The following is a 25,585-nucleotide window of genomic DNA, read 5'->3' as shown; positions in this document are numbered from 1 at the left end:
AACCCGCCACCAGTCCCTCCTCCACCTTCGGGAACATCAATTGGTCCAGAAAGCGGCCCATCCCTCCCTCCTCCAGTGGGGGCATGGACCGATACAGTTCCTCATATAAGACCCTATTGATGCCAACCTAACTCCGCACCACACTCCCTCCACTATCCTTAACTCCCCTGATCTTCCTAGCTGCGTCCCGCTTCCGAAGCTGATGCGCCAGCATCCGGCTTGCCTTTTCCCCATATTCATAAACCTCCCCCTAGGCCTTCCTCCACTGCGCCTCCACCTTCCTGGTGGTCAACAGGTCGAATTCGGCGTGGAGGCTATGCCTCTCCCTCAACGGTCCCTCCTCCGGCATCTCCGCGTACCTCCTGTCTACCCTCACCATCTCCCCCACCAGCCTCTCCCTCTCCCTCTGCTCTCCCCTCTCCTTGTGGGCCCTAATGGAGATCAGCTCTCCCCTAACCACCGCCTTCAGCGCCTCCCAGACCATCCCCACTCGGACCTCCCCGTTATCATTGGCCTCCATGTATCTCTCTATGCTTCCTCGGACCCGCTCGCTCACCTCCTCGTCTGCCAACAGCCCCACCTCCAAGCGCCACAACGGGCGCTGGTCCCTCTCCTCCCCCAGCGCTAGGTCTACCCAATGCGGGGCGTGGTCCAAAATGGCTATCGCCGAGTACTCAGTATCCTCTACTCTCGCTATCAGCGCCCTGCTCATAACAAAAAAGTCAATCCGGGAATAGGCCTTATGAACGAGCGAGAAGAATCAAAATTCCCTAGCCCCCAGCCTTGCAAATCTCCAGAGTCTGGTCCATAAACCCCCTCGGCACTTTAGCCGCCGCCGGCCTCCTACCCGTCCTAGACCTGGAGCGGTCCAGTGCCGGATCCAACACCGTGTTAAAGTCCTCCCCCATTATCAGACCCCCCACTTCCAAGTCCAGGATCCGACCCAACATGCGCCGCATAAAACCCGCATCGTCCCAGTTCAGGGCGTACACGTTGACCATTACCACCCGCCATTGTCTGTCACAATGCTCGACGCCTCGAACGACACCCTCTTTCCCACCAAGATCGCCACTCCCCGATTTTTGGCATCCAGCCCCGAATGAAACACCTGACCTACCCACCACTTCCTCAATCTTGCCTTGACTGCCACCTTCAGGTGTGTTTCCTGGAGCATGACCACATCCGCCTTCAGCCCCATCAGGTGCGCGAACACTCGGGCCCGCTTGACCGGCCCGTTCAGTCCCCTTACTTTCCAGGTTATCAGCCGGATCAGGGGGCTACCCGCCTCCCTTCCCCGCCGACTAGTCATAACCCCTCCTCGGCCCGCCACACGCCCGCACCCCACGCCCAGCCCATTCCCCACGGCAGCAGACCCCCGTCCCAACCCCCCCCCTACTTGCTCCAGCTTCCCCTTGACCATACCAGCAGCAACCCGGTTCCCCCCCGCACCATCCCAGCTAGGACCCCGCCTGGCTGCTTTACTCCCCCCATTGCACTCCCGCAAGTCAGCTGACTCCTGCTGACCCCGGCCACTCCCGCCTCTCCTTCGACTCCTCCCATTGTGGGATTTTTCCACCCCCTCCGTTACCTCACCAGCAGGCTCTCCGCCTCCCCCTTCCACCCCAAGCGCGAGAAAAAACCCACGCTTCCCCGCCCCGGCCCCGCCCCCTCCAACCTTCAGCGCGGGAAAAAGCCCACGTTTTCCACCTGCCCGGCCCCGCCTCCTCTGGCGCAGCTCCTTTTACATGCCCAGTCCCCTCACCCCCGACTCGGGCCTCCCCCTCCCCCGCGGGGCCCCATTCCCCCTACCGGCCATCCACCCCCTACTCCGTTTACTTGCCCCCTTCCAAGAGCCCACCCGACAGACCCAACCAAAACAGTGTCCAACCCACCCTAACCACCCTCACCGAACCAAAACTAAACAAGAATAAAGAACCCCCCCTCAAAATGTAGCACAACAACAACCATCCCCACGCCCGACCCCCCCCCATCCCGACCCTCAGTTTGTGTCCAGCTTCTCGGCCTGAACAAACGCCCACGCCTCCTCCGGGGACTCAAAATAATGGTGCCGGTGCCAGACTTAGCTCTGCATAGCCTCAACCGAAAGTCTCGGACGCGGATGATTTGTAATATATTTCGGAGCCGGGAATCTCGGTGGGGGACAATAATGGGTTTGCTTCAAAGATTTGGGACGTTTTCAGGGTTATAAGCTGAATTTGGGGAAAAGTAAGTATTTTGTGGTTTCCTCTCCAGGGGGCTGGGGTGGGGGGGGAGTTGCCATTCCGAGTGGCGGCATCCTGGTTTAGCACACTGGGCTAAATAGCTGGCTTGTAATGGAGAATAAGACAGCAGCGTGGGTTCAATTCCCGTACCAGCCTCCCTGAACAGGTGCCGGAATGTTGCAACTAGGGGCTTTTCACGGTAAATTCATTGAAGCCTACTTGTGACAATAAGCGATTATTATTATTATCGCACTTCAGGGATCTGGGGGTGCAGGTGGCCCGGGACTAGCTTGGTGGGGAGGATGAAGGCTGATACGTCAAGGTGGGATAATTTTCCCCTGTCGTTGGCGGGCCGGGTAAAGGTGGTGAAGATGAACATTCTACCGCAATTTTTGTTTTTGTTTCAGTGCTTGCCGGTCTTTTCCCGAAGGCATTTTTCAAGGGTGTGGACAGGCTGATCTCTTCATTTGTGTGGGCGAGGAAGGTGGCCAGGATCAGGAAGGTGCTGCAAAGAGGCGGCAGTCAGTGGGGGGGTTAGGTCTCCCGAATCTGATGTACTATTTTTGGGAGGTCAATACAGAGAAGGTTCAGGGATGGAAGAGGAATGCGGGGCTTTGTGGGTAAGGAGAAAGCAGGCATATGTAGGGGGTTGCAGGTGCTGGCAATGGCGCTACTCCCGTTGGCTACAGGGAAGTATTCCGTGAGTCCGCTGATGGTGGCCACGCTGCACATTTAGAGGCAGTTTTGGCTACACTTTAGGTTAGGAGTGGGGTCGGGGGGGATGCCGATCAACGTAAATCACGTATTAGAGTCAGAGAGTATGGATATGAGGTTCTGGGAGGTGAGGATGATCAGGGAGATGAAGGATTTGTTTCTGGAAGGGATGTTTCCGAACTGGAGGAGCTGAATGAGAAGTTTGCGTTGGCGTGGGGAGAGAATTTCCGGTACATGCAGGTGCGGGACTTTGCGAGGAACGTTTTCCCAACCTTCCTAATAACGCTCACCTCTTTGTTGTTGAAGAGAGTGCTGTCAGCAGGATGGCGGGGGGCGTTGGAGAGGGAGGGTCATCTCAATGATTTATGGGAGGATTTTCGTGGAGGATAATGTGCCCCCGGAAGCCATAATCGGGGTGTCGGACCGGCCGCAGATGGTAGTTGGGTGCAGGGGCAGATGTCTTCGCCTTCGTCTCTCTGATTGCTCGCAGACGGGTCTTGTTGGGGAAGATGTCAGCTTCTCCACCCGGTGCCTTGGCGTGGCGGATGGACCTGCTGGAAAAGGTGAAATTTGCTCTAAAGGGGGCGAGGGATGGGTTCCACAAAAGCTGGGGATTTTTCATTCTGCATTTTGGAGAGTAGGTTACCGTCGACTGTTGGGGCTGGGGGGGGGTAGTTGGTGGGGGGAAGGGCTTGGTAGGTGGGGGGGGGGGGGGGGTTTATTGTTGTCATAAAATGTAAAAAGTTGAAAATTTGGAATTAAAATACTGAAAAAAAAAATATGAATGATTAAGCATTTTCTATAACTCGTTATGAAATATTCGGAGTGTATTAAATGCATTTAATCTTATTCATGGTTCATGAACAAGTCCAATTTCAGTCTTGCGTCCCACTCAGATGAAGGAGGGTCACTCATGCAACCCACTCACTCGCCTCAGTTGCCTATCGCTGATCTGGGGAGTTATGCCTGGTGTCCTGGTTAATATTTATCCTTCAGGCATGGTCACTGAAACATATTATCTGGCTACTTATCCCACTGCTGGTTTTGGGAGCTTGCTGTATACAAATTGGCTGCATGTTTTTCTACATCATTTTTTTAAGAGTACTTTATTGGCTGTAAAATGCTTTGGGGCATCCTGAGAACAGCGCTATATAAATGCACATCCTTTCTGCACTGTATGTTCTATGTTCTTTCCTCTATTGTTTTATTTAAATTATTTATTTTTCAATCTATGGATAATCCAAAGCAAACAGGCGATTCTAGTTTTAAAAAATATATATTTTATTGAAGATTTTCAATTTACAATAAATTTTATAACAAAGCCAACATCACAAACCACCTGTGTAATGCAGACCAACGTAACAAAAACACAATCAACCAAATGCACCTCACCCACATAAGAGAGGAAAAATAAACCCCAAACCCACCCTCCCACCACCCCTCATAGCAACTGACTGTGACTAATTCCTTAAAGTAGGTGATGAATGGCTGCCATCTCGGGTAGAGCCCCTCAATCGACCCCGTGACGGTGTACTTAACTTTCACCAGGTACAAGAATTCCAGTAGGCCACCCAAACATATCGAGGCACTGGGCGGAGGAGGAGACCTCTACCCCAGCAGAGTTTGCCTCCAGATAACCAACAAGGTGAAGGCCTTCAACCCAGTTTGCAGCCCCGGTGGGTCCAACACCCCAAAAATAGCCACCAAAGAACAAGGGCCGGGATTCTCCACTACCCGGCGGGGCGGGCCGAACCGGCGCCGAGGAGTGGCATGAACCACTCGGGCGTCGGGCCGCCCGGAAGGTGTGGAATCCTCTGCACCTTCAGGGACCAGGCCGGCGCCGGCGGGGTTGGCGCCGCGCCAGCCGGCGGCGAAGGGCCTCCGCCGGCCGGCGCATGCGCGGGAGTGCCAGCGTGTACTGGCGTCATCCCAGCGCATGCGCAGGGGGGGTTCTTCTCCGTGTCGGCCATGGCGGACCGTTACACCAGCCGGCGCAGAGGGAAAGAGTGCCCTCACGCACAGGCCCGCCTGCGGATCGGTGGGCCCCGATCACGGGCCAGGCCACCGTGGGGGCACCCCCGGGGCCAAATCCCCCCGAGGACACCGCAGGCCCCCCGCAGAGCCAGTTCCCGCTGGTAAGGACCTGGTCTAATTTACGCCGGCAGGACCCGCAGAAAACGGGCGGGCACTCGGCCCATAGCGAGGCGGGGAATCGCTGGGGGGGCCGCTGCCGACGGCCCCCGACCGGCGTGGCATGATTCCAGCCCCCGCAGAAAAACTGGTGCCAGAGAATCCGGCAGCCGTCGTCGCGGCGGCGGCACAGGATTCACGCCGCCCCCCGCTGATTCTCCAGCCCGGCGGGGCGTTGGAGAATCCCGCCCAAGGTTCCAGATCAATATTTAGGATCGCTAACATGGCGCTAAAGAAGGGGACCCAAAAGCTGACAAGTTTGGGACACGACCAGAACGTGTGTGTGTGTGTGTGTGTGTGTGTGTGTGTGTGTGTGTGTGTGGTTGACCAGTCCGTTGGCGCACCGCTCGCACCTGTCCCCTACCCCCAGAAAGAAGCCGCTCATCTTAGCCTTGGTCAGGTGAGCCCTATGCACTACGTTTCACTAGATCAGGCCAAGCCACACACATTAAGACGTAGAGCTCACTCCACACCTCATGATCCAGGTGATTGTAGTTTGATAGAATTATAAGTGTATCTAGGAAAACCATTTAGTTTGTCCATTGTTTACTTAGCCGTCAGACATGGAGGTTTGACCAAATTATTTTTTATCCACATTTAACAACTATGTGGTTCCATTTAGAATTTTAGCTCCTTAATATATCCTGTTCCCGTGACTTAATTCCCAGTTTTAATTAGTGATTAGTCTTTGCCTAATTCATCTTCAATGGGACTGACAGAATTGACAAGAAACCCCCTTGTCTAAAGCAAGTATCTTCCAGGATGTTGGGCCTAGTTAGATAGCACAGTGAATGTGATATTCTCAAGTGAATGATGATTTTTTTTCAAATACATTTAGAGGATGTGGGCATCACTGGTTAGGCCAACATTTATTGCTCGTCCCTAGTTGCCCTTCAGAAGGCAGTGGTGAGTTGCCTTCTGGAACCGCTGCAGTCCTTGAGGTGTAGGTACACCCACTGTGCTGTTAGGGAGGGTGTTCCAGGATTTTGCCGCAGTGACAGTGAAGGAACAGTGAGGTTGGTGAGTGACTTGGAGGGGAACCTCCAGGTGGTGGTGTTCACAGGTATCTGCTGCTCTTGTTCTTCTAGATGGTAGTGGTCGTAGGTGCTGCCTAACGAACCTTGGCGAGTTGCTGAAGTACATCTTATAGATGGTAACACAGCTGCTACTGTTCGTCGATGGTAGAGGGTTATAATGTTTGTGGAAGGAGGAGTAATCAAACGGGCTTCTTTGTCCTGGATGGTGAAATGAAATGAAAATCGCTTATTGTCGCTGTCGAGCTTCTTGAGTATTGTTGGAGCTGCACTCATCCAGGCAAGTGGAGAGTGTGCCATCACACTCCTGACTTGTGCCTTGTAGATGTTGGACAGGCTTTTGGGGGTCAGGAAATGAGTTACTCACCGTAGGATTCCTCGCCTTTTGAGCTGCTCTGGTAGCCACAGTATTGATATGGCTAGTCCAGTTCAGTTTCTGATCAATGGTAACCCGCAATATGTTAATATTAATGTAGGACCTCACTGTGATAAGCTCGAAAAACCTAAGAAGAGAGTTTAACCTGCAACAGAATAAACCAAGTGAGGAAGTGCGACAAAATCAATTAAATGTTAAATACTTTCACTGCTACGATGCAAAGTGTAATGTTTGCCCAACCTGTTCTAGGAATTGCATCTTGTTGCAGCTTGTAGCTCCAAGCAAATACAAGTATTCCAAATGTTGTGAGAATGGATGTTACCTTTTAAAAATATTTTCAGGGAATATTGTGTTATTCTATGAAGAAGGCATTGGGAGCGATTTTGATACTCCACTCTCCGCTGTGTACTCAAAATCCGGAGAGAATTGAAAAATACAATTCTCTCCGCTGTGATTGGGTTTTGGAATTTTCACCCTCCCCTCCCACGGTGGAATAGTGCAAATTGCACAGCAGGAGCCCAGGAACTGTGAGGTTCCTGGGTGGGGATCCTACAAGAGGTCAGATTTCAAGGGCAGTGGTTCTCAGGAATGACTTTCATCTCTGCCTCATGAGGAATTAAGACACTCTCACTTGGGGAAGCACAACTTAACTGTGAGTAGAACCCCACACTCGGGTAGAACTCTGAGGACCAAGAGGTTATGCTCTATTGAATATCAATTCCAGTTGTCTAGGAAGTTTGTCTCTCAGAAATAAGTGTATAGGGATGTGACATGGGAGAATGAGGGTATCCTCTAGATGTGTGCTTGTCATGGTAATTGCAGGCTTTACTCTAATCAGTTCTGCCTCATCTGTCACAAGAGGCATTCATTAGCTTGATATGCAATTTCACTCTTCATTAACAAACCAATTGTGCTGTGAGCTCCAGGGCTCTCTCCTCGTACAGAGTCAGGATCGTCAGTTTGGTCATCCCACTGCCCATCTTCTTTTGCTCACGGCGGTTGTGGGTGAGCTTCTCCTGTAGGAACACAAATGGGCATAGTGTAAATGAACACCTGGCAGGACAGAGGTCAATGACACCTGGCATGTGTGGGCACTGCACCAAAGCAGGGAGGGGTTATTTTGAGGAGTGCCGGGGAGTGTTTGAGCTGGTGGGAGATTGGATGCCGGGGCCTTGCGAGGTGGCAGCATGTGAGATCGAGATAACATTCCGGGGTGTGACAGAGGGGCGAGTGCAGAGAGAAGCCAGGCAGCACTCACCCTGGCTGATCGGAGTAGGTCATTTATCTTTTTTCTGCATTAAACACCCGTCCTCTTGGTCAGGCTGCTGTCACTGACCAGTGTTGCCACCGTCTCCCAAGTGGGACTGGTCACCTTACTGGAGGGCCTCCTGCCAGAACGAGGGTATATTATAACCCGCCTCTTCTCCATGGCATCCATATATGGCAGAGAGACCCTTCTGTAAATCTAGGAGCTGGTTTCCTAGCCGTCATCCTCCTGGCTTGAATGAGACCAAATGCTGTGGAGTTGTTTAAATGCAACACCCCCAGTACTCCGATGACCCCTGGGGTGGGCGAATCAGATGCTTTTTCAAATGAGGAAAAAACATGTTACAAAGTGTCTGAAAATTGCGGTCCAGATCACGCCACTTCGGCCGGCAGGAATCACGCCGATTTTCTCGCCGAAAATGAGATTGCCATTTTGTCAGAAAATTCCGCCCCCTGAGCATGAAGAGAGACTTGGGAGAAGATTTGTGAGGCATTAATAGTCATTACGAGGGAACCAATGAGCACGGGGAGACAGGGTATTTTGGTGCCTATTTTTGAAAAGAGCAACAAAGCAGACACATGCAACTCTAGACCCATTCATCTTAAGGTAAAGCTGAAGATCTGTGCACCTGAGCAAACCGTCACACTAGCTATGCCGTTTCAATGTAGGTGTGACACTGACATTTGCCCAACAATGTAGAATGTTGCCCAGACATGTCCAAGAAACAGGATAAATCTACTCTGCCTAATTACTTACATGTTGACCTCCTCCCAGTCATGATGGAAAACACCATCAAGCAAAACCTACTCCTGGCTTTCTCAGGACAACCAGGGATGAGCAGTAAATGCAACCGTGTCAGCACCACCCACATCCTGAGCAGGAGTACGTAAAAAGCATTTGTAAACAAAAGATGGATTTGACAATCAGGATCCAAAGGTGCTGGATCCAAAGGCACAGTGCTGCCTCACAGCCCCAGGGACCCAGGTTCAATTGCAGCCTTGGGTGACTGTCTGTGGAGTTTACATGTTCTCCCCGTGTCTGCGTGGGTTTCCTCCGGGTGCTCCGGTTTCCTCCCTCCGTTCAAAGATGCGCTGGTTCGGTGGTTTGGCCATGCTAATTTGCCTGTTGATGTGCAGGTTAGGTGGGGTTATGGGGATCAGGTGGGGGAGTGGGCATAGGTAGGGTGTTCGTATAGAGGGTCAGTGCAGACTCGATGGGCCGAATGGCCTCCTTTTGCACTGTAGGGATTCCATGGTTCTAATAAACAGTGGTCGACAATAGGGGAAAATAATGAAAGTTGTTGTTGAAGATACTGCCTGACTAAATTACTGTGGCAGCACCTGTTGTTCAGAAAATATAATGTGGAATAGCCAAAATAGGGAGTGGGGCAGAACAATGGAAGCTGAAGTTTGCTATTGATGAGGGTTCTGGAGAACGGGCGGCAAAGTGGAGTTGAGGCCGAGATTAGATCAACCATGATCGTACTGAATGGCGGAGCAGGCTTGAGGGTAGAGTTGCCTATTCCTGCTCCTAGTTCTTACGTTGTGTCCTGTTCTGGACAACAGGCGAATCCATGAATGCTGCTGAAATAGCTCAGGATGGAATTCGAAGAGATCTGGTGATCATAGATGTGATTCTCACTGTTGGCTAAACACTGCAGAAGGCAATCAGTACAACACACCAAATATTCAACTGTATGGATAAAAGAGCCTGGTAGGGGTCCGAGGACAGCATGGTCAAATTATTTGCTCCTTCTGGTCGAATCATTTACAGTTTTAAGGACAGAAAGGATGCATAGAACAGCTCAGGAAATAAAAACACACCCCGCTGATCTGTGGTGTCACAGGTATGAGGATAAACCCCGGTTTTGCAGCTTTGAAAGGGTGATTGAGAGGGGATTTCATAAAAGCGGGCAAGATACTAAATGCCCGGAAAAGGGAAAAAAGAAAATGACTTCAAACTGAAATGTGAGAATAGGACTCGGGGATACGGGTTCAAATTAGTGAAAGGAACGTTGAGGTCTGGATAGTCTCCTTCACACAGAACTGAATGGTCCTTCCTGTAGAGCTATGGGCCGTGAGCAGGAAGGTGGGATTAGAAAGGGCATCTGGGTGTCTATGGGTCTGCATCGACTAGATGGACTGAATGGTCCCCTTCTGTGCTGTATCTTTTCTATGGTTCTATTCTTTTGAAAGCTCTCGAGTTACGGAACAAGTCATTGGAGGGGCTTTTCCGGATGGATGAACTGAGATGAGCCAAAATGCGTTTCTTCTTGGAACTTTCGTTCCGCCTGATGTGTGTGTGTGAATGCTAAGGGCCATCTCTCCATTCTGATTATCTCTATTGGTCTCCAGCTAACAGGGAACTCTTGAGCCTGGGAAGTCTGAATCACAATCTACCAATGTAACCTGCTCCAAGAGTGTTGAACAACGTAGACTGTTGAGGACTACCAGACCCACCCATAGCTCAGAACAGATATGGCTCTGATGGTGGATAAATGTTTTCTACCTAGCTGCCTGATTGCTTAGCTTATGGATGTAGCCATTAAACCAACATCCTTCCCCCCACTTCCCAATCTAGCAGCACTTTACACCTTTCCATAGTTTTTTCTATGCAATCCCCTTCAATTTTAATAAAACATTGATGCAAAACTTGAGGGGTTATATTTTTCAGATTATAATGCCAGGATGGGTTTTGGTACTTTTGTGCATATTTTTAGCATATAAAGAGTGAGGTACCCTCAATAACGACGCTTAAAGTGTAAACGGTAAAGAAGGCTTTATTAGAGTAAGAACTGTGCTAGAGCTGAGACATGTGCTGACTGCTGCACAGCCCATGAGGCAGCCCTTTATATATGGCTCACAGATGGGCGGAGCCAGAGGTGGAGTCCCCAGGGTTCCAAGCCCGGTCTTAAAGGGGACATCAACTTAAATGATAAGGCAGTAACCGTTCATCACATTCACCCCCTGTTTAAAAAGAGTCCGGCGGGGGTGAAGTGCCATCATGGGTCCATCCGTCTCGGTGGCCAGATCGTCCTCATCGACCTCCTCAATTCGGGCGGTGGTGCGGCGGGCACGGACGTCCCGGTTGAGGGCACATCCGGGAGCACAGCGGTCAGAGCTTCGGTCCGGGTCGGGGCAGGGGGACTAGGCAGGGCCGGGGGTAGCGGTGCCGGCGCCGGAGGGGTGTGTAAAGGGGGGGCGTGCGGTAGGTGCTCACCAACGGGCGGTAGGGCCGGAAGGGGGTGTGTTGTAGGGGGCGCCGGGTCCTGCAGGGGAGTGGCGCGGGAAGGGGCGTCTGTGGTGGGGGATCCAGCGGGTGCCAGATCCCGGAGGGAAACCGTATCTTGCCTGCCGTCGGGGTACTCAACGTAGGCGTAACTGGGGTTGGCGTGGAGCAGTCGGACCTTTTCGACCAGGGGGTCCGTTTTATGGCTCCTCGCGTGCCTCCGGAGAAGAACAGGTCCCGGAGCCATCAGCCAAGGTGGAAGCGAGACCCCGGAGGTAGACATCCTGGGGAAGACAAGCAATCGGTTGTGAGGGGTCTCATTCGTGGCCGTGCAGAGGAGTGACCTAATGGAGTGTAGGGCATCGGGTAGGACCTCCTGCCAGCGGGTGGTTGGGAGACTTCTCGACCGCAGGGCCAGAAGGACAGCCTTCCACACTGTCGCGTTCTCCCTCTCCACCTGCCCGTTTCCCCGCGGGTTATAACTGGTCGTTCTGCTCGAGGCGATGCCTTTGCTGAGCACATACTGATGCAGTTCATCGCTCGTGAACGATGTATCCCGGTCGCTGTGGATATAAGCGGGGAAACCGAACAGGGTGAAGATGCTGTGCAGTGCCTTAATCACAGTGGCTGAGGTCATGTCGGGGCAGGGAATGGTGAATGGGAAACGGGAGAACTCATCGATCACGGTGAGGAAATAGGCATAACCATGGGTTGACGGGAGGGGCCCCTTGAAGTCCACGCTCAGTTGCTCAAAGGGACCCGAGGCCTTCACGAGCCAAACCTTGTCTGGCCGGTAGAAGTGCGGTTTGCACTCCGCACAGAGTTGGTAGGCCCTGACCATGGCCTTCACCTCCTTGGTTGAGTAAGGTAGGTTGCGGGACTTTATAAAATGGATGAGCCGGGTAACCCCCAGGTGGCAGAGGTCATTGTGGATGGCTTGCAGGCGGTCCTCCTGCACGTTGGTGCATGTGCCGTGGGACAGGGCATCTGGGGACTCGTTGAGCTCCCCTGGACGATACTTGATATCGTACGTGTAGGTGGAGAGTTCGATCCTCCACCTCAAAATGTTATCGTTTTTTTTTTTTTTGCCCTGTTGCGTGTTATCGAACATATAGGCGACTGACCGTTGGTCGGTGACGAGGGTAAACCTCCTACCGGGGAGGTAGTGTCTCCAGCGCTGCACAGCCTCCACAATGGCTTGTGCCTCCTTTTCGACTGCAAGAATGTTGAACCTCAGAGGCAGTGAGGGTTCGGGAGAAGAACGCTACTGGTCTGCCTTCCTGATTGAGGGTAGCAGCCAGGGCGATGTCTGATGCATCGCTCTCTACCTGGAAAGGGATGGTTTCGTCCACCGCGTGCATAACGGCTTTGATGATGTCGGCCTTGATGTGGTTGAAGGCCAATTGAGCCTCAGCCGAGAGGGGAAAGATGGTGGTCTTTATGAGTGGGCGGGCTTTGTCCGCATACTTGGGGACCTACTGGGCGTAATAAGAGAAAAGCCCCAAGCACCGTTTGAGGGCATTGAGGCTGCGGGGGAGAGGGAGTTCCTTAAGGGGGCGCATGCGGTCGGGGTCGGGACCTAGGACCCCGTCTTCCACGACATAGCCGAGGATGGCTGGCCAGGTGGTGTGGAAAACGTATTTGTCCTCGTTATAGGTCAGTTTAAGGGCTCGGGCGGTCTGGAGGAACTTTTCGAGGTTAGCGTCATGGTCCTGCTGGTCATGGCCGCAGATGGTGACATTGTCCAAGTACGGGTATGTAGCCCGCAAACCGTACTGGTCCACCATTTGGTCCATCGCCCTTTGAAAGACGGAGACCCCATTTATGACACCGAAGGGGACCCTGAGGAAGTGGAAGAGCCGGCCGGCTGCTTCGAAGGCAGTATAGGGGCGGTCTTTTGGTCGGATGGGGAGCTGGTGGTGGGCGGATTTGAGGTCGACCGTGGAAAAGACTCGGTATTGGGCGATCCGATTTACCATTTCCGCGATGAGAGGAAGGGGGTACGCATCAAGCTGCGTGAATCGGTTTATGGTCTGGCTATAATCCACGACCATCCATTTCTTCTCCCCGGACCGGACTACCACCACTTGCGCTCTCCAAGGGCTGTTGCTAGCCTCAATGACCCCCTCTCCCAGTAAGCGCTGGATCTCTGACTTGATAAAAGCCATATCTTGGGCACTGTAGCGCCGGCTCCTGGTGGCGACGGGCTTACAGTCGTGAGTGAGGTTCGCGAATAGCGAGGGGGGTGCGACTTTCAGTGTCGCAAGGCAGCATACTGTGAGGGGGGGCAAGGGTCCGCCGAACTTCAGTGTCAGGCTTCGGTGGCTGCACTGGAAATCCAGTCCGAGCAGCAGCGGGACACAGAGGTGAGGGAGGATATAAAATTTGAAACGGGTGTATTTGGCGCCCTGGATCGAGAGATCCACAATACCGTACCCCTTGAGTTGTATCGAGTGGGACCCGGATGCGAGGGCTATGGTTTGGGATGCGGGATGGGTGCGTAGGGAGCAGCGCCTTACCGTTTCAGGGTGGATAAAGTTGCCGTGCTCCCGGAGTCGAAGAGGCATGCAGTGTCGCGCCCGTTGACCTGGACCTGCATCATAGAGTTCTGCAGGTGTTTTGGCCGAGTTTGGTCGAGGGTGATCGCACCCACTCGCGGGTAGTCGGAGTCCTCAGCTGAGTTGGACTCGTAAAATGGACGCCGCCGTCGGTCGCACGTGACGGGTCGAGAAGATGGCCGCCGACAAGATGGCCGCTCCCATGATTCGCACGAGGCTGATGACGCATCAGAAGGGGGCGTGTCGGGTCGGTGCGCAGCAGCATTGCGAGGCCTGCGGGCCTGAGAGCCTGATTTTCGGGCCGGCTGTTCTTTGTTTTTCTGGCCCCTGGGTCTGGCCAGGCAGACCATCGCAAAATGCCCTTTCCTCCCGCAGTCGCTGCAGATCGCGGAGTGGGCTGGGCAGCGTGGGCGTGGGTGCTGGCCCTGCCCGCAGAAGTAGCACGGTGTGCCACCATGGTGAGTGGGTCGCCGCGTGGCGCAGGCCTGTAATACGGCTGAGTCTGAGGAAGTCTGGGGGGGCCTCGCAGTGTCCGCGGGGTACGTACCCAAGTTATGTCGGACCACCTCCAGCGAGGAGGCGAGCGTTAGCGTGTCCTGGAGGTCTTTTGCCCTGTTTTCGAGCAGCCGCTGCCGGATATAGGTCGAGCGGATGCCGGACACGAAAGCGTCTCTGATGTGCAGGTTCATATGGACTTCCCCTGTCACATCCTGATGGTCACAGTCCCTGGCAAGCGCGGTGAGTTTCTCGACGAATTCGTCTAGCGATTGCCCCGAGCGCTGCCGACAGGTAGAGAGCATCTGCTGGTGCCTGGCGTGTACCTCGTTGATGGGTTTGACAAACCGCTTGCGGAGTAACTCGACCGCCTCTTCATAAGTCGTTGCCTTTTCGAGCGTGTCGGAGATTCTGTGACTCACCCGGGCGTGGAGTAGATGCAGCTTGCGTGGCCCCAGGATGGGAGTCTCTGCGGAGTCCAGGTAGGCCTCGAAGCACCGCAGCCAGTATTTTAAAATTTCCTTCGCATCCGGTGTCCATGCTTCCAGATTGAGCTTCTCTGGTTTTAGGCCTGCGTCCATCCTGAATCTAGTTTAGTCTAATAAATTGAGGTACCCTCAATAACGACGCTTAAAGTGTAAACGGTAAAGAAAGCTTTATTAGACTAAGAACTATGCTAGAGCTGAGACATGTGCTGACTGCTGCACAGCCCATGAGGCAGCCCTTTATATATGGCTCACAGATGGGCGGAGCCACAGGCGGAGTCCCCAGGGTTCCAAGCCCGGTCTTAAAGGGGGCATCACCTTACATGATGATAAGGCAGTAACCGTTCATCACAGTTAGTTAACTGAATTTATCTAGTACTTTGAAATGAAAATCGCTTATTGTCACGAGTAGGCTTCAAATTAAGTTACTGTGAAAAGCCCCTAGTCGCCACATTCCGGCGCCTGTTCGGGGAGGCTATTATGGGAATTGAACCATGCTGCTGGCCTGCCTTGGTCTGCTTTCAAAGCCAGCGATTTAGCCCTGTGCTAAACAGCCCCAAACAATTGTTAGTGTAGTTCACACTACAATGCTACTTGTGAACACTCTCACTTGTGTTTGGTTGGAAGTGTCCTTTGATTGTGGCAATTGATTGCAAAGGTTTGGTGACTATTGTCAAGCCAGACACAAATGGCCTATTTTCAGAATGCCAGTTATATATTTATATTACTGTTCATCTAGTCTTTACTACTCCACTGTCTTCCTTGCTGGCCTGCTGCAATCTCTATGAACTCCAACTTGTTTAAAACTGACAGTCACTTTGTAATACAGAACGTGAATATTGCCGAAAGGAGAGACATGTTGCTTTTCATCTTGCACTTATCGGACAAGCGCAAGAATGCCAAATTTGAAACAGCCACATAATTTATACTCCAGGAGAAGAAGTGGCTTATTGGCCGAGATATTACCATGGAGGAAGCAACAGGGAACTATGGGCTGCCTAATCTCCTGGTTATTCAAAAAGGTTCAGGGCTTGAACATAGTCCTTTTGTTTGCAGAGAATGGGTCTCAGTGTATGAATATATGTCACTTCTACCAAGTGTAAATGAGCCGCGATGAATCCAACTGACCATCTTAAATTGTTAGTGATTGGCACACTTGGAATTCTTCAGCAAGTGCTGTCCAATCGGAATCGTAACAGACAATAAACGTTTTGGCTTGCAAGCGTGGGTTGGTTGATTACAGTATGTGCTCTGCCTATCAACAACTGAAGGGTCATGCTGTTTGATTTGATCAACCAGACATAGGGACATCTGGCTTGCGTGCTTGGCATTGCACCAGCACTGAAGTCCATACACTATGTTACTCATTTGTCTGGTAGGTAGAATGTCTTTTTGGAATGACGGCAGCACTTTGTTAGTGGGAAATGCCACCCACTTAGTCACTGCGTATTAGAAGCGTGAAATTGCCTGCTTGACCTGTTGTTCAAATTTGAGATAGTTTGCCTTGCTGGGGTAATTAGCACAGTGGTTAGCCCTATTGCTTCACAACACCAGGGTCCCAAGTTCAATTCCTAGCTTGGGCCACTGTCACTGTCTCGCACAATGTGCGGAGTCTGCACATTCTTCCCGTTCAGGCTCTTCCTGTGTCTGCGTGGGTTTCCTCTGGGTGCTCCGATTTCCTCCCACAAGTCCCAAAAGACGTGCTGTTCAGTAATTTGGACATTCTGAATTTTCTCGGTGTACCGAACAGGCGCTGGAATGTGGCAACTAGGAGCTTTTCACAGTAACTTCATTGCAGTGTTAATGTATGCCTACTAGTGACAATAAATATTATTATATTATTAAACTGGATACATTTCAGGTCTGAAAGCTTGCTTACAACTTTGCTGCATTTGAACTGAATCCTGCTCACCCATCACCTTGGCTCTTGTGGGATCTACAATAGATCACTGACCCCACTGCCTCAAATGTAAAATTCTGTCTCGTGAAAAATAATGTTGTGGAAACGTCATTACGTCTCATATTTCTTTAAGATAGATTATAAAATCCATGCTCCTCCCTCTTTCCATGTTGATCAGTGTCCATCGGTGCCAAAGTCTTATTCTTTCTGAATAACAATGTGCATTTTCATAACACTTCTAATGTAATAAAACATGCAAAGGTGCTTCACAAGAGTGTTGTGAAACAAACTTTGGCACTGAGCTTTGTAAGAAGATATAAAGACAGTTAGGTTTCACGAAGCATCTTCAAAGAATGTATGGTCGAGAGGTTCAGGAGGGTTCTATTCCGTTCCATTTTACTAAATTAACCAATCACATATCCGATTGTAATCAATGTTCCATAATGGGTAAAGGATTTCTTCTTTTCCATTTGCAGATTTAATAGTATGTGCCTCTGAAAAACAAAAACAATGTTAATGAATTAGATTTGAAGTACACAGTGATTATCTTCACCTACTTCATCAATGACCTTTCCTCTGTTCAATCATCAGGAGCGGGCTTTTTGTTGATACGTTACAATGTTCAGGTCATTTTCACAACTCGCTGTGCTGAATGCAGGATTGTAGATATATGGGATTCTAAACATTTGAAAATTTAAGGCTTAAAATCCTGAGTTAGAGTGTGTTTGAGTGCAGTAGCCATCTTTTAAAAAAGAATCCTTTTTTGCAAGACGAGAAAGCTTTTAGGAGCCACAGGTGAAATTGATCAGGGCAAAAAGCCTGGGCTAATTAATGTACTGTTGTTTGATGAGGGGGAGACCCTGGAGAGTTAATTTGTTTTCAGATGGGGGAAGATGATGTCATTGTTAGGGAGGATATGTCAATGCTGGGTAGAGCTAAGGTACTCAGACATTTTGAGAAAGCTTTTGAGTTGAATTGATTCTTCTGGGTGCTCCGGTTTCCTCCTACAAGTCCCGAAAGACGTGCTTGTTAGCTGAATTGGACATTCTGAATTCTCCCTCAGTGTATCCGAACAGGCGCCGGAGTGTGGCGATAAGGAGGAGCTTTTCACAGTAACTTCATTGCAGTGTCAATGTAAGCCTATTTGTGACATGAATAAAGATTATTATTATTTCCAACATTTAACTTGCCAAATAAATACACTGTGGCAATAAGCAGAATTTCACTGCTGGATCAACTGAGTAGATTCCAGAAGATGCCATGCTAAAAGTGGTACAGTGCCCTGGCCCAGTAATACCTTCAGTTTTGGTCAACAGGTCATTAGTAAACCATTTAAACAGGCTATTAGTAAACCATTCCTATCATTGGAAAAGATGCTTAGAAGAGGGAGGAGGCCAATCCTTATGCCAACATCTTCCATTAACTGAGTGGGCCTGACATTTCATGTTGGTGAGAGTAAAGCAGAAAATCCCTGTGCTTGCATTAAAAGATGGAGTGATGAGAAAAGATTGGAAGAATAGGTGACTGGGAGCAGAGCTTGTGGAAGCTATTTTTAAAAGATGCACAGGGTTGATCTGGATAATGACTGCCAAGTTGGCCAAGATACTGCAACATGGTGCAGAGGTTAAAACTAGCGATGGAACAATTTAGGGAAGAGGTTACGAGTTTTGTTGCAAACAGTAATTGACACTTTGTACAATCTTCTCAGTGGGGTAATGGACGTAAAAGTGTTAGAATCAGTCGGACGCAGATAATGCATTCAGGGAAACATTTTTAAAATTCAGGATAGATTAGCTGAGATGAGTGTAGCTTCCTTAATGTATTAAGCAGAGATTTGTTCCATTTAACTTCTAATAATGAACTATTCTCCCTTCCCATCAAATTTTGCTTTTAAAAGCCTTATTAGTTGGAGCGTTTTTGTTATTTCTTCACTTTTGTTTTAAATTGTTAAAGTGCTAACCTCATATCTAATTTAAGGCAGTTACCATGTTAACTTAATAGCAGGAATCAAAATCTGCAGGCTGCCAGCCTTTCGATTTCTTGCAGTTTATCTGGATGTCAGATACGGTACCAGGAATTCACATGCAACAAACTTGCACTTTTCAGGAAGTAAGTGTGAGTTACACAGGTCTTTTAAGGGACAAAAGTGAAAATAGTGGAATAATTTTATCATTCATGTTGTGCTGGGTAAATTGGAGAGGAATCTCACTATAGGAATGATGTGATTGCACTAGAGAGGGTGCAGAGGAGATTCACCAGGAATTTTCCTTGGCCTGAGCGTTTCAGCTATGAGAGGTTGGTTTTCCTTCGAGCAGTGTTTTTCAATCCGTTTTGCCTGGGACCCATTTTTACCAACCGGCCATCCTTTTGGGATCCACGCCGGCCGATCTTTGCAACCCACGCTACCCGCACTTCGTGACTGACTTTTTGGCTTACCTATAATGTGACAGGTGAGCCTGCATTCAAAGTTACATTTCTGCTAAGAGCTTCAGCTGATGATTTAGGTTCTTGCTGCATCCTTTGAAAAAAATCAAGACGTTTGTCTTCGAACTCGCCAATCTTGAAATGCTTTTGAAATTTTTGAGGGTTTAATCTTTCATTTGCCAGTACTTCCCTCCACATAACGCACATGGACACTGCAACCTGATTTGCATTGGCGCAATTAATAGAGCCATACCTCAAGAAATCATCTTTATATTGCTTTATTTCCAATTTCAATTTCTTCTCAATGGGTTGTTGATTAGAGGTCCTGGAGTTCACACCAGCACTGCTTTGTCCTGCCGTGGCCTCTCCTGAGAAGCTCTCTCCAGCAGATTCAGTTGTGACTTCCTGACATGTTGTGCCTTTGGCCCTCTCTCTTCCTTATTACAAACTGATCCATCTTAAGAAATTTTCACACTCATGTTGCTTGCTTGCTGGCAGCTACAAAATGGAGGAATCTCTTCTTCAGGATTTTGCAGCCAAAGCATGGATCACGTGACATCAGTGTACATGCCAGGTGTGTAACTTGCTCTCTTTCACCACTTCTAGTGCAAAGACTTTGCCATTTAATAAGAAATTTGGTCCTGGGACAGCACGCTGACATCAGGAGGAGATGGTACTGGGACAGCGTGCTGACGTTGGGACGAGACGGTACAGGGATAGCGCGCTGGCGTCAGGAGGAGGTGGTACTGGGACAGCGCGCTGATGTTGGAACGAGATGATACTGGGCTAGCCCGCTGACGTCAGGAGGTGGCATTCTGCCCTGCTGGGCACCAGTCCTGTGCACTGCCGGATCTGCCTGAGGGGGCATGCACATGGATGGCATTCTTTTTTTTTTAAACAGCACGTAGTGTCCCATGAGTTTTATTTGTGAAGAGTGATAACTTATAATAAACCATTATAGTGGCACGATTGCAGAGGTTTCAAGTATTCACACAGATTTCACATGCTGGTGCTTAAATTCCACTTGCCCTGCCCAAGAGGAGAACCACACATATCATTTATTTTCTGTGATTGCTGCTGGTGCCTTCTGTTGGATCTCCGTTTGAAGCTTAAACAAATTGCTGCAATCCCTGTATATGAAGCTATCACATAATTCCTCCTTCCTGTGATGGTGTAGGCATTGAGGTTCTTTTGGAAGTCAGTGAATGGTGCTGACTGCTAGTATCATGCCTCGCCATTCTCACTCCTGACACAAACATCACTCGGCCGCTCTCTGTGTCCTTCACAGGCCCCGGTTTCCAACAGTCCCACCACCGGAGGTATCGCCCCCGCCTTCTCCTATTGGCCAGCGGAACAAGTAGATGTCGAATGTGACGTTAGGAAAGCTAATCACCTATTGGATCATCTGAGTGCCAATCGGATGGAGCAAGGCAAAATGCCACGGCCGGCATTTTAAACCTAAATTCCGGCCGTGGCTGTTGAACGCTTCTCCCACGATCGGGAGTGCCACAACCGATCGCTCCGCGACCCTCCCAACCCTCGCCAATGATCCTGGGTTTGAAAAACCCTGCTTGAGAGCACAGAAGGCCGAGGGGCGACCTAATTGAGGTGTACAAAATTATGAAGGTCATAGATAAGGTAGATTGGAGGAACTTTTCCCCTGACTGGAGCGGTCAATATTGTACACACCCCTGTCAGCATCAACGGGGCCGAGGTGGAGATGGTTGACAGCTTCAAGTTTCTAGTTGTGCACATCACCAGAAATCTGTCCTGGTCCACCCACGTCGACGCTACGACCAAGAAAGCACAACAGCGCCAATATTTCCTCAGAAAACTAAGGAAATTAGGCATGTACAGGTGCACCATAGAAAGGATGCTATCTGGCTGCATCTCAGCTTGGTATGGGAACTGCTCGACCCAAGACCGCAAGAAACTTCAGAGTCGTGAACACCACCCACACGAACTCGCCTCCCATCTATGGACCACATTTACACCTCCCGCTGCCTTGGGAAAGTGGCAGCATAATCAAAGTCCCCTCCCACCCAGCTTACTCACTCTTCCAACTTCTTCTATTGGGCAGGAGATACAAAAGTCTGAGAAGACAGAACAACAGATTCAAAAACAGTTTATTCCCCACTGTTACCAGATTCATCAAGACCCTCCTATGGACTGATCTGATTAATACTACACTCCTGTATGCTTCACCCGATGCCTGTGTCTATGTATTTACATTGTGTACCTTGTGTCACCCTAATACGTATTTTCTTTTCATGTACTAAATGATCTGTTTGAGCTGCATGCAGAAAAATGCTGTTCACTCGGTACACGTGACAATAAACAAATCCAATCCAATATCAGGGGACATAGATTTAATGTAAAGGGCAGGGGAGTCAGAGGGGATTTGAGGAAAAATGAGCGTGGTGGGCATCTGGAACTCATTGGCTGAAAAGGTGATTGAGGCGGGAACTCTCACAGAAAGTTTAAGAAGCTTTAAGAGCATTTAGATGAGTACTTGAAACACCATAACGTACAAGGCTCCGGACTAAGTGATGTAAAATGGGATTAGAATAGATAGGTGCATGATGGCCGGTGCAGACACGATGGGCTGAAGGACCTCTTTCTGTGCTATAAAACGCTATGACACACTGGATTCCACCCAAAGCTTATCCACTCCAAATTCTTAAAAAGCCTGAACAGTGCATCAGTTTTATTTTTCAAATCTTTCGGGGCAGCAGGGTGCCACAGTGGTTAGCACAGCTGCCTCATGGCGCCGAGATTGCAGGTTCGATCACGGCTCTGGATCACTGTCCGTGTGGAGTTTGCATATTCTCCCCATGTTTCTGGGTTTCACCCCACAACCCAAAGATGTGCAGGATAGCTGGATTGGCCAGGCTAAATTGTCCCTTAATTGGAAAAAATGAATTGGGTACTCTAAAAAAATGTGTTTTTTTTACAAAGTTCAAATCTTTCGATTAACTCGCGAGAAATAGAAGCAACCAAATATACCCCCTTTGCAACCTGCAACTGAATAGTTATTATGGAAGATGGCTTGCGTAACACTTGCTGCATCTTTTAATTGTAACAGATTGTTTCTCTTTGCCAGCACCTGACATTCTAAAACCACACAGCTGGGGAATATTCTCAATAATTCTCTCACTTGTCTATTTCCTTTTATTGTCCAAGAAAATAGCTTGGGAGTGTTTGCAATTAACACAAGGTTTTGTGATGAGGAGACTGTGTGCCCCACCTAACCTAAGCAATAATGACTAAGATAAGTTCTTGTCTGTACTCGTTTGGATAGACAGTGGAGCAGAAAAACAATTATCTAGATCAACAGGGCAAGTCTATCTTAGAAATGTAAGACGTAAGACAGCCTGCTAAATCAGACATTAAAAGTGGCATTAAATATGATGAAAATAGTTCTGGACATGTTAGGGAGAAAACAATTGAAATGTTAACACCTGTGATGTGTTTAGCCTATCAAAGTTACGCAAAAGACAAGATCGGACACCAAACAACAATGTAGACTGGAGCGCATAAATGGATGAGTTGCAGAGCCCATAACCAGGAGCTCCAGCCAAATATGGAGTCATTGACTGACAGATGTGTCCATGCAGATGTGCTCATCCTCTCCCCCTCCATTCTTCCTCCTCCCCCTCCCCATCTCCTCCTCCGCCTCTTCCTCTTCCCCCCCCCCCCCCCCCCCCCCCCCCCCCCCCCCCCCCACCCCACCTCCCCTTGTAGGTTACGAGGAGACACTAATAGTTCAAGAGTGTCTAAACAAAATCAATCATGTATACATCCTGCAGGTTGGGGTGAATTCTTGTGATCTGTGATGCACCGGCTGACGAGCGGGGGAAGCTGATTCAGTAGTAACCATCAAAACAAAAATGGATCGATACTTGAAGCTACAGTGATCTCCTCTGGAGGGTAGCAGAAAGGGTTGACCACAACGTGGTGGCAGATGAGCTACAATGGATATGTGGAGATTTAGCAAAACAGGCAAAGCAGGGTCAGGATTCTCTAATCCCCCAGCCGCGTGTTTCTCGGCGACACGCCATTCACTGTCGGCGGGTTTCTCTACTCCCGCTGCTTGGCAATGGGATTTCCCATTAAAGCCACGTCACGTTGACAGGGAAACCTGCAGGCTGTGGTGCGCTGCCAATGAGAAAAGAGGATCCCAACAGCCAGAGCAGCTAATACTTGAAGGGAAAACATTTACAAGGCTATGGGGAAGGAACAGGGAAGTGGGGATTAAATGAATAGATCTGCCAAAGAGCCAGTACGAGGATGATGAGCCGAATAGCCTTCTTCTGTGGTTATAACATTCTATGATTCAAGTCAGTTTAGGGCAGCTAATTAGTGTGGATAAGGGAAGAAACATTTGAATTGAATGCAATAGGTTACACCTATTTTGCTGTTGCGGAATCCTCTCCTCACACTTTAGCCTGGTGCATCTAATCTTTGGCCACCTGCTGGGTGATGGATAAATCAGAGGACCTTCCATGTGGGTCTACTCCTGGACCTAGTCAAGATGATGATTGGCTACAAGGAACATTGCCCTGGCTACCAATCTCACATGTGATGCCCAGCTTAATAACCATCTTAAAGCTGAGATGGATAGACTTTTGTTCTACAGCCAATCAAGATACTAAATGAATATGGAGTTAGGGCATGTAATTGGAGTTCAGATACAGATTAGAGATACAGATAATTGAGCAGCAGAATCAGCTCGTAGGGTTGAATGGTCTCTTCCTGTTCCCAATAGATTGATTACTAAGATTCTCATACAATATGATTATGGTTTAATCATTACCGTTCTTTTTCTATTTGAAATTAAATGAAAATCGCTTATTGTCACAAGTAGGCTTCAATGAAGTTACTGTGAAAAGCCCCTAGTCACCACATTCCGGCGCCTGTTCGGGGAGGCTGTTACGGGAATTGAACCGTGCTGCTGGCCTGCCTTGGTCTGCTTTCAAAGCCAGCGATTTATAGGACTGTGTGGTTTTACGATTATTGAAGCTTAATTGAACGGGCAGCACGGTGGCACAGTGGTTAGCACTGCTGCCTCACGCCGACAGGGGCCCAAGTTCAATTCCAACCTTAGTTGACTGTGTGGAGTTTGCACGTTCTCCCCGTGTCTGGGTGGGTTTCCTCCGGGGGCTCCGGTTTCCTCCCACAGTCCAAAACATCTGCAGGTGAGGTGGATTGGCTATGCTAAATTGCTCCTTTGTGTCCAAGGATGTGCAGGTTAGATGGGGTTACTGGAATAGAGCGCGGGAGTGGGCCTAGGTGGGATGATCGGAGGGGTCGACGCTGACTCAATGGGGCGAATGGCCTCCTTCTCCACTGAAGGGGTTGTATGGCCTCCTTCTCCACTGAAGGGGTTGTATAAAAAAGAACATTTATTAATGGCACCGATTCTGGGTGGGGGGCAGTGGGAGGCTACCACTGTTGTCCCCAGTTATAATAGCCCCATGATTGAGGCCAAGCTAACTTCCTGTGCGGTTATAGGGGTTGCAAATAAATATTTTAAGTATGGCATCCTTTATTAACCCAGATGCAAACCTTTATGGGAGGCGGCTGTGTCCTCTTACTGACCACTGTTCAAAATCAATTGGGCACATCTTGGCAATGAGCAATGTTTAACCCAATCATTTCTCACCGTGTGTGTCACAGCCCACACTGACAAACCCAGCAGGCTGCATCCAGCTGCAGCCTTCCCTCTGGCTCCTCAATCAGGGCGTGGAACCAGCCGCACATACTTCAGTGGCTGGTTCCACATGATTGAGCGGAGGATGGCTGGGCTGGTTTCACCCTGTGCCTCTCCCCTCCTGATTGCACCATGTCTTATAGGCGGGGAACCAGGCACGGCAACTGGGCTCTCTGGGTAGCGACGTGCTTAAAACCGAGCGGGGTCCGATGGTCGCCCGGGTCTCTATTGGTTAATGTTGGTGGGGATTTCCCCAATCGGAATCCTGTCAGCGACCAGGAAGGGAATAGGAGTTAAAGTGACTCGAGACTTCATTCGGATTTAATGCTCTTTCCCCCCTCCCCTCTACAGCCGGGAGAAGTTATTCGACTTTTATCAGCACATCCGCGCAATTTCAGACCAAGATCTGAGCCATCAGTATGAGAAACTGATTCGGGGACTGATCAAAGACAGCAAGGTTCAGAGCATGGAGACAGGGAAACTGGAACAGGCACTTAAAAGGTAAGGAAGGGACTATGGTCCGTTCAGTGGCGGAACTTTGTATGAAGCTTTCACATATTGTACAGTCCATGGAATGTAATCTACAGTGTGCAAGCGAGCGTTTGGTTTCATTTGGCATAAAGTCATCTATCTACCCCCCCCCCCCCCCCTTGTTTACATTTTCTTTTACTAACATTGTTCATCCTTCCAAAACAATTGTTTTACCTTTTATTGTACATTCTTTCAATAGTAATGATAAAAGTAGACGTCTTAGCTGTTCTCTGTCCAAATCCAAACCCCCTCGAGTTTTAGCTTCAATATTGCTGCTGTTCTCTTTCCAAATCTAAACTCTCTCGGGGTTGCACGGTGCCAATTTTGGCACGTTACAATACAGTGCATTTATGATAATTGATTAATCAATCTCCACAACAGAAGCTTGCATTTATATAGCAACTTTTGTAAAATAAAACATTACATGCTGTTTGCAAGGCAGTTCACA

The 25,585-nt window shown here is 49.5% G+C and overlaps 1 protein-coding gene across 1 annotated transcript in view; it reads left to right on the top strand.

Annotated features, from left to right (window-relative positions):
* Positions 1-25,585, top strand: part of rasef2 (RAS and EF-hand domain containing 2) — a 154,787-nt gene that overhangs the window by 58,701 nt on the left and 70,501 nt on the right. The window contains exon 2 of the mRNA XM_072468706.1: positions 24,958-25,107. Within this exon, the coding sequence (XP_072324807.1) occupies positions 24,958-25,107 (150 nt within the window). The remainder of the gene's footprint in view (positions 1-24,957; positions 25,108-25,585) is intronic.

The sequence above is a fragment of the Scyliorhinus torazame genome, chromosome 12 (genome assembly GCF_047496885.1).
Source record: "Scyliorhinus torazame isolate Kashiwa2021f chromosome 12, sScyTor2.1, whole genome shotgun sequence".
Classification (NCBI taxonomy): Eukaryota; Metazoa; Chordata; class Chondrichthyes; order Carcharhiniformes; family Scyliorhinidae; genus Scyliorhinus; species Scyliorhinus torazame.
This window is presented reverse-complemented; position numbering and strand designations above follow the sequence as displayed.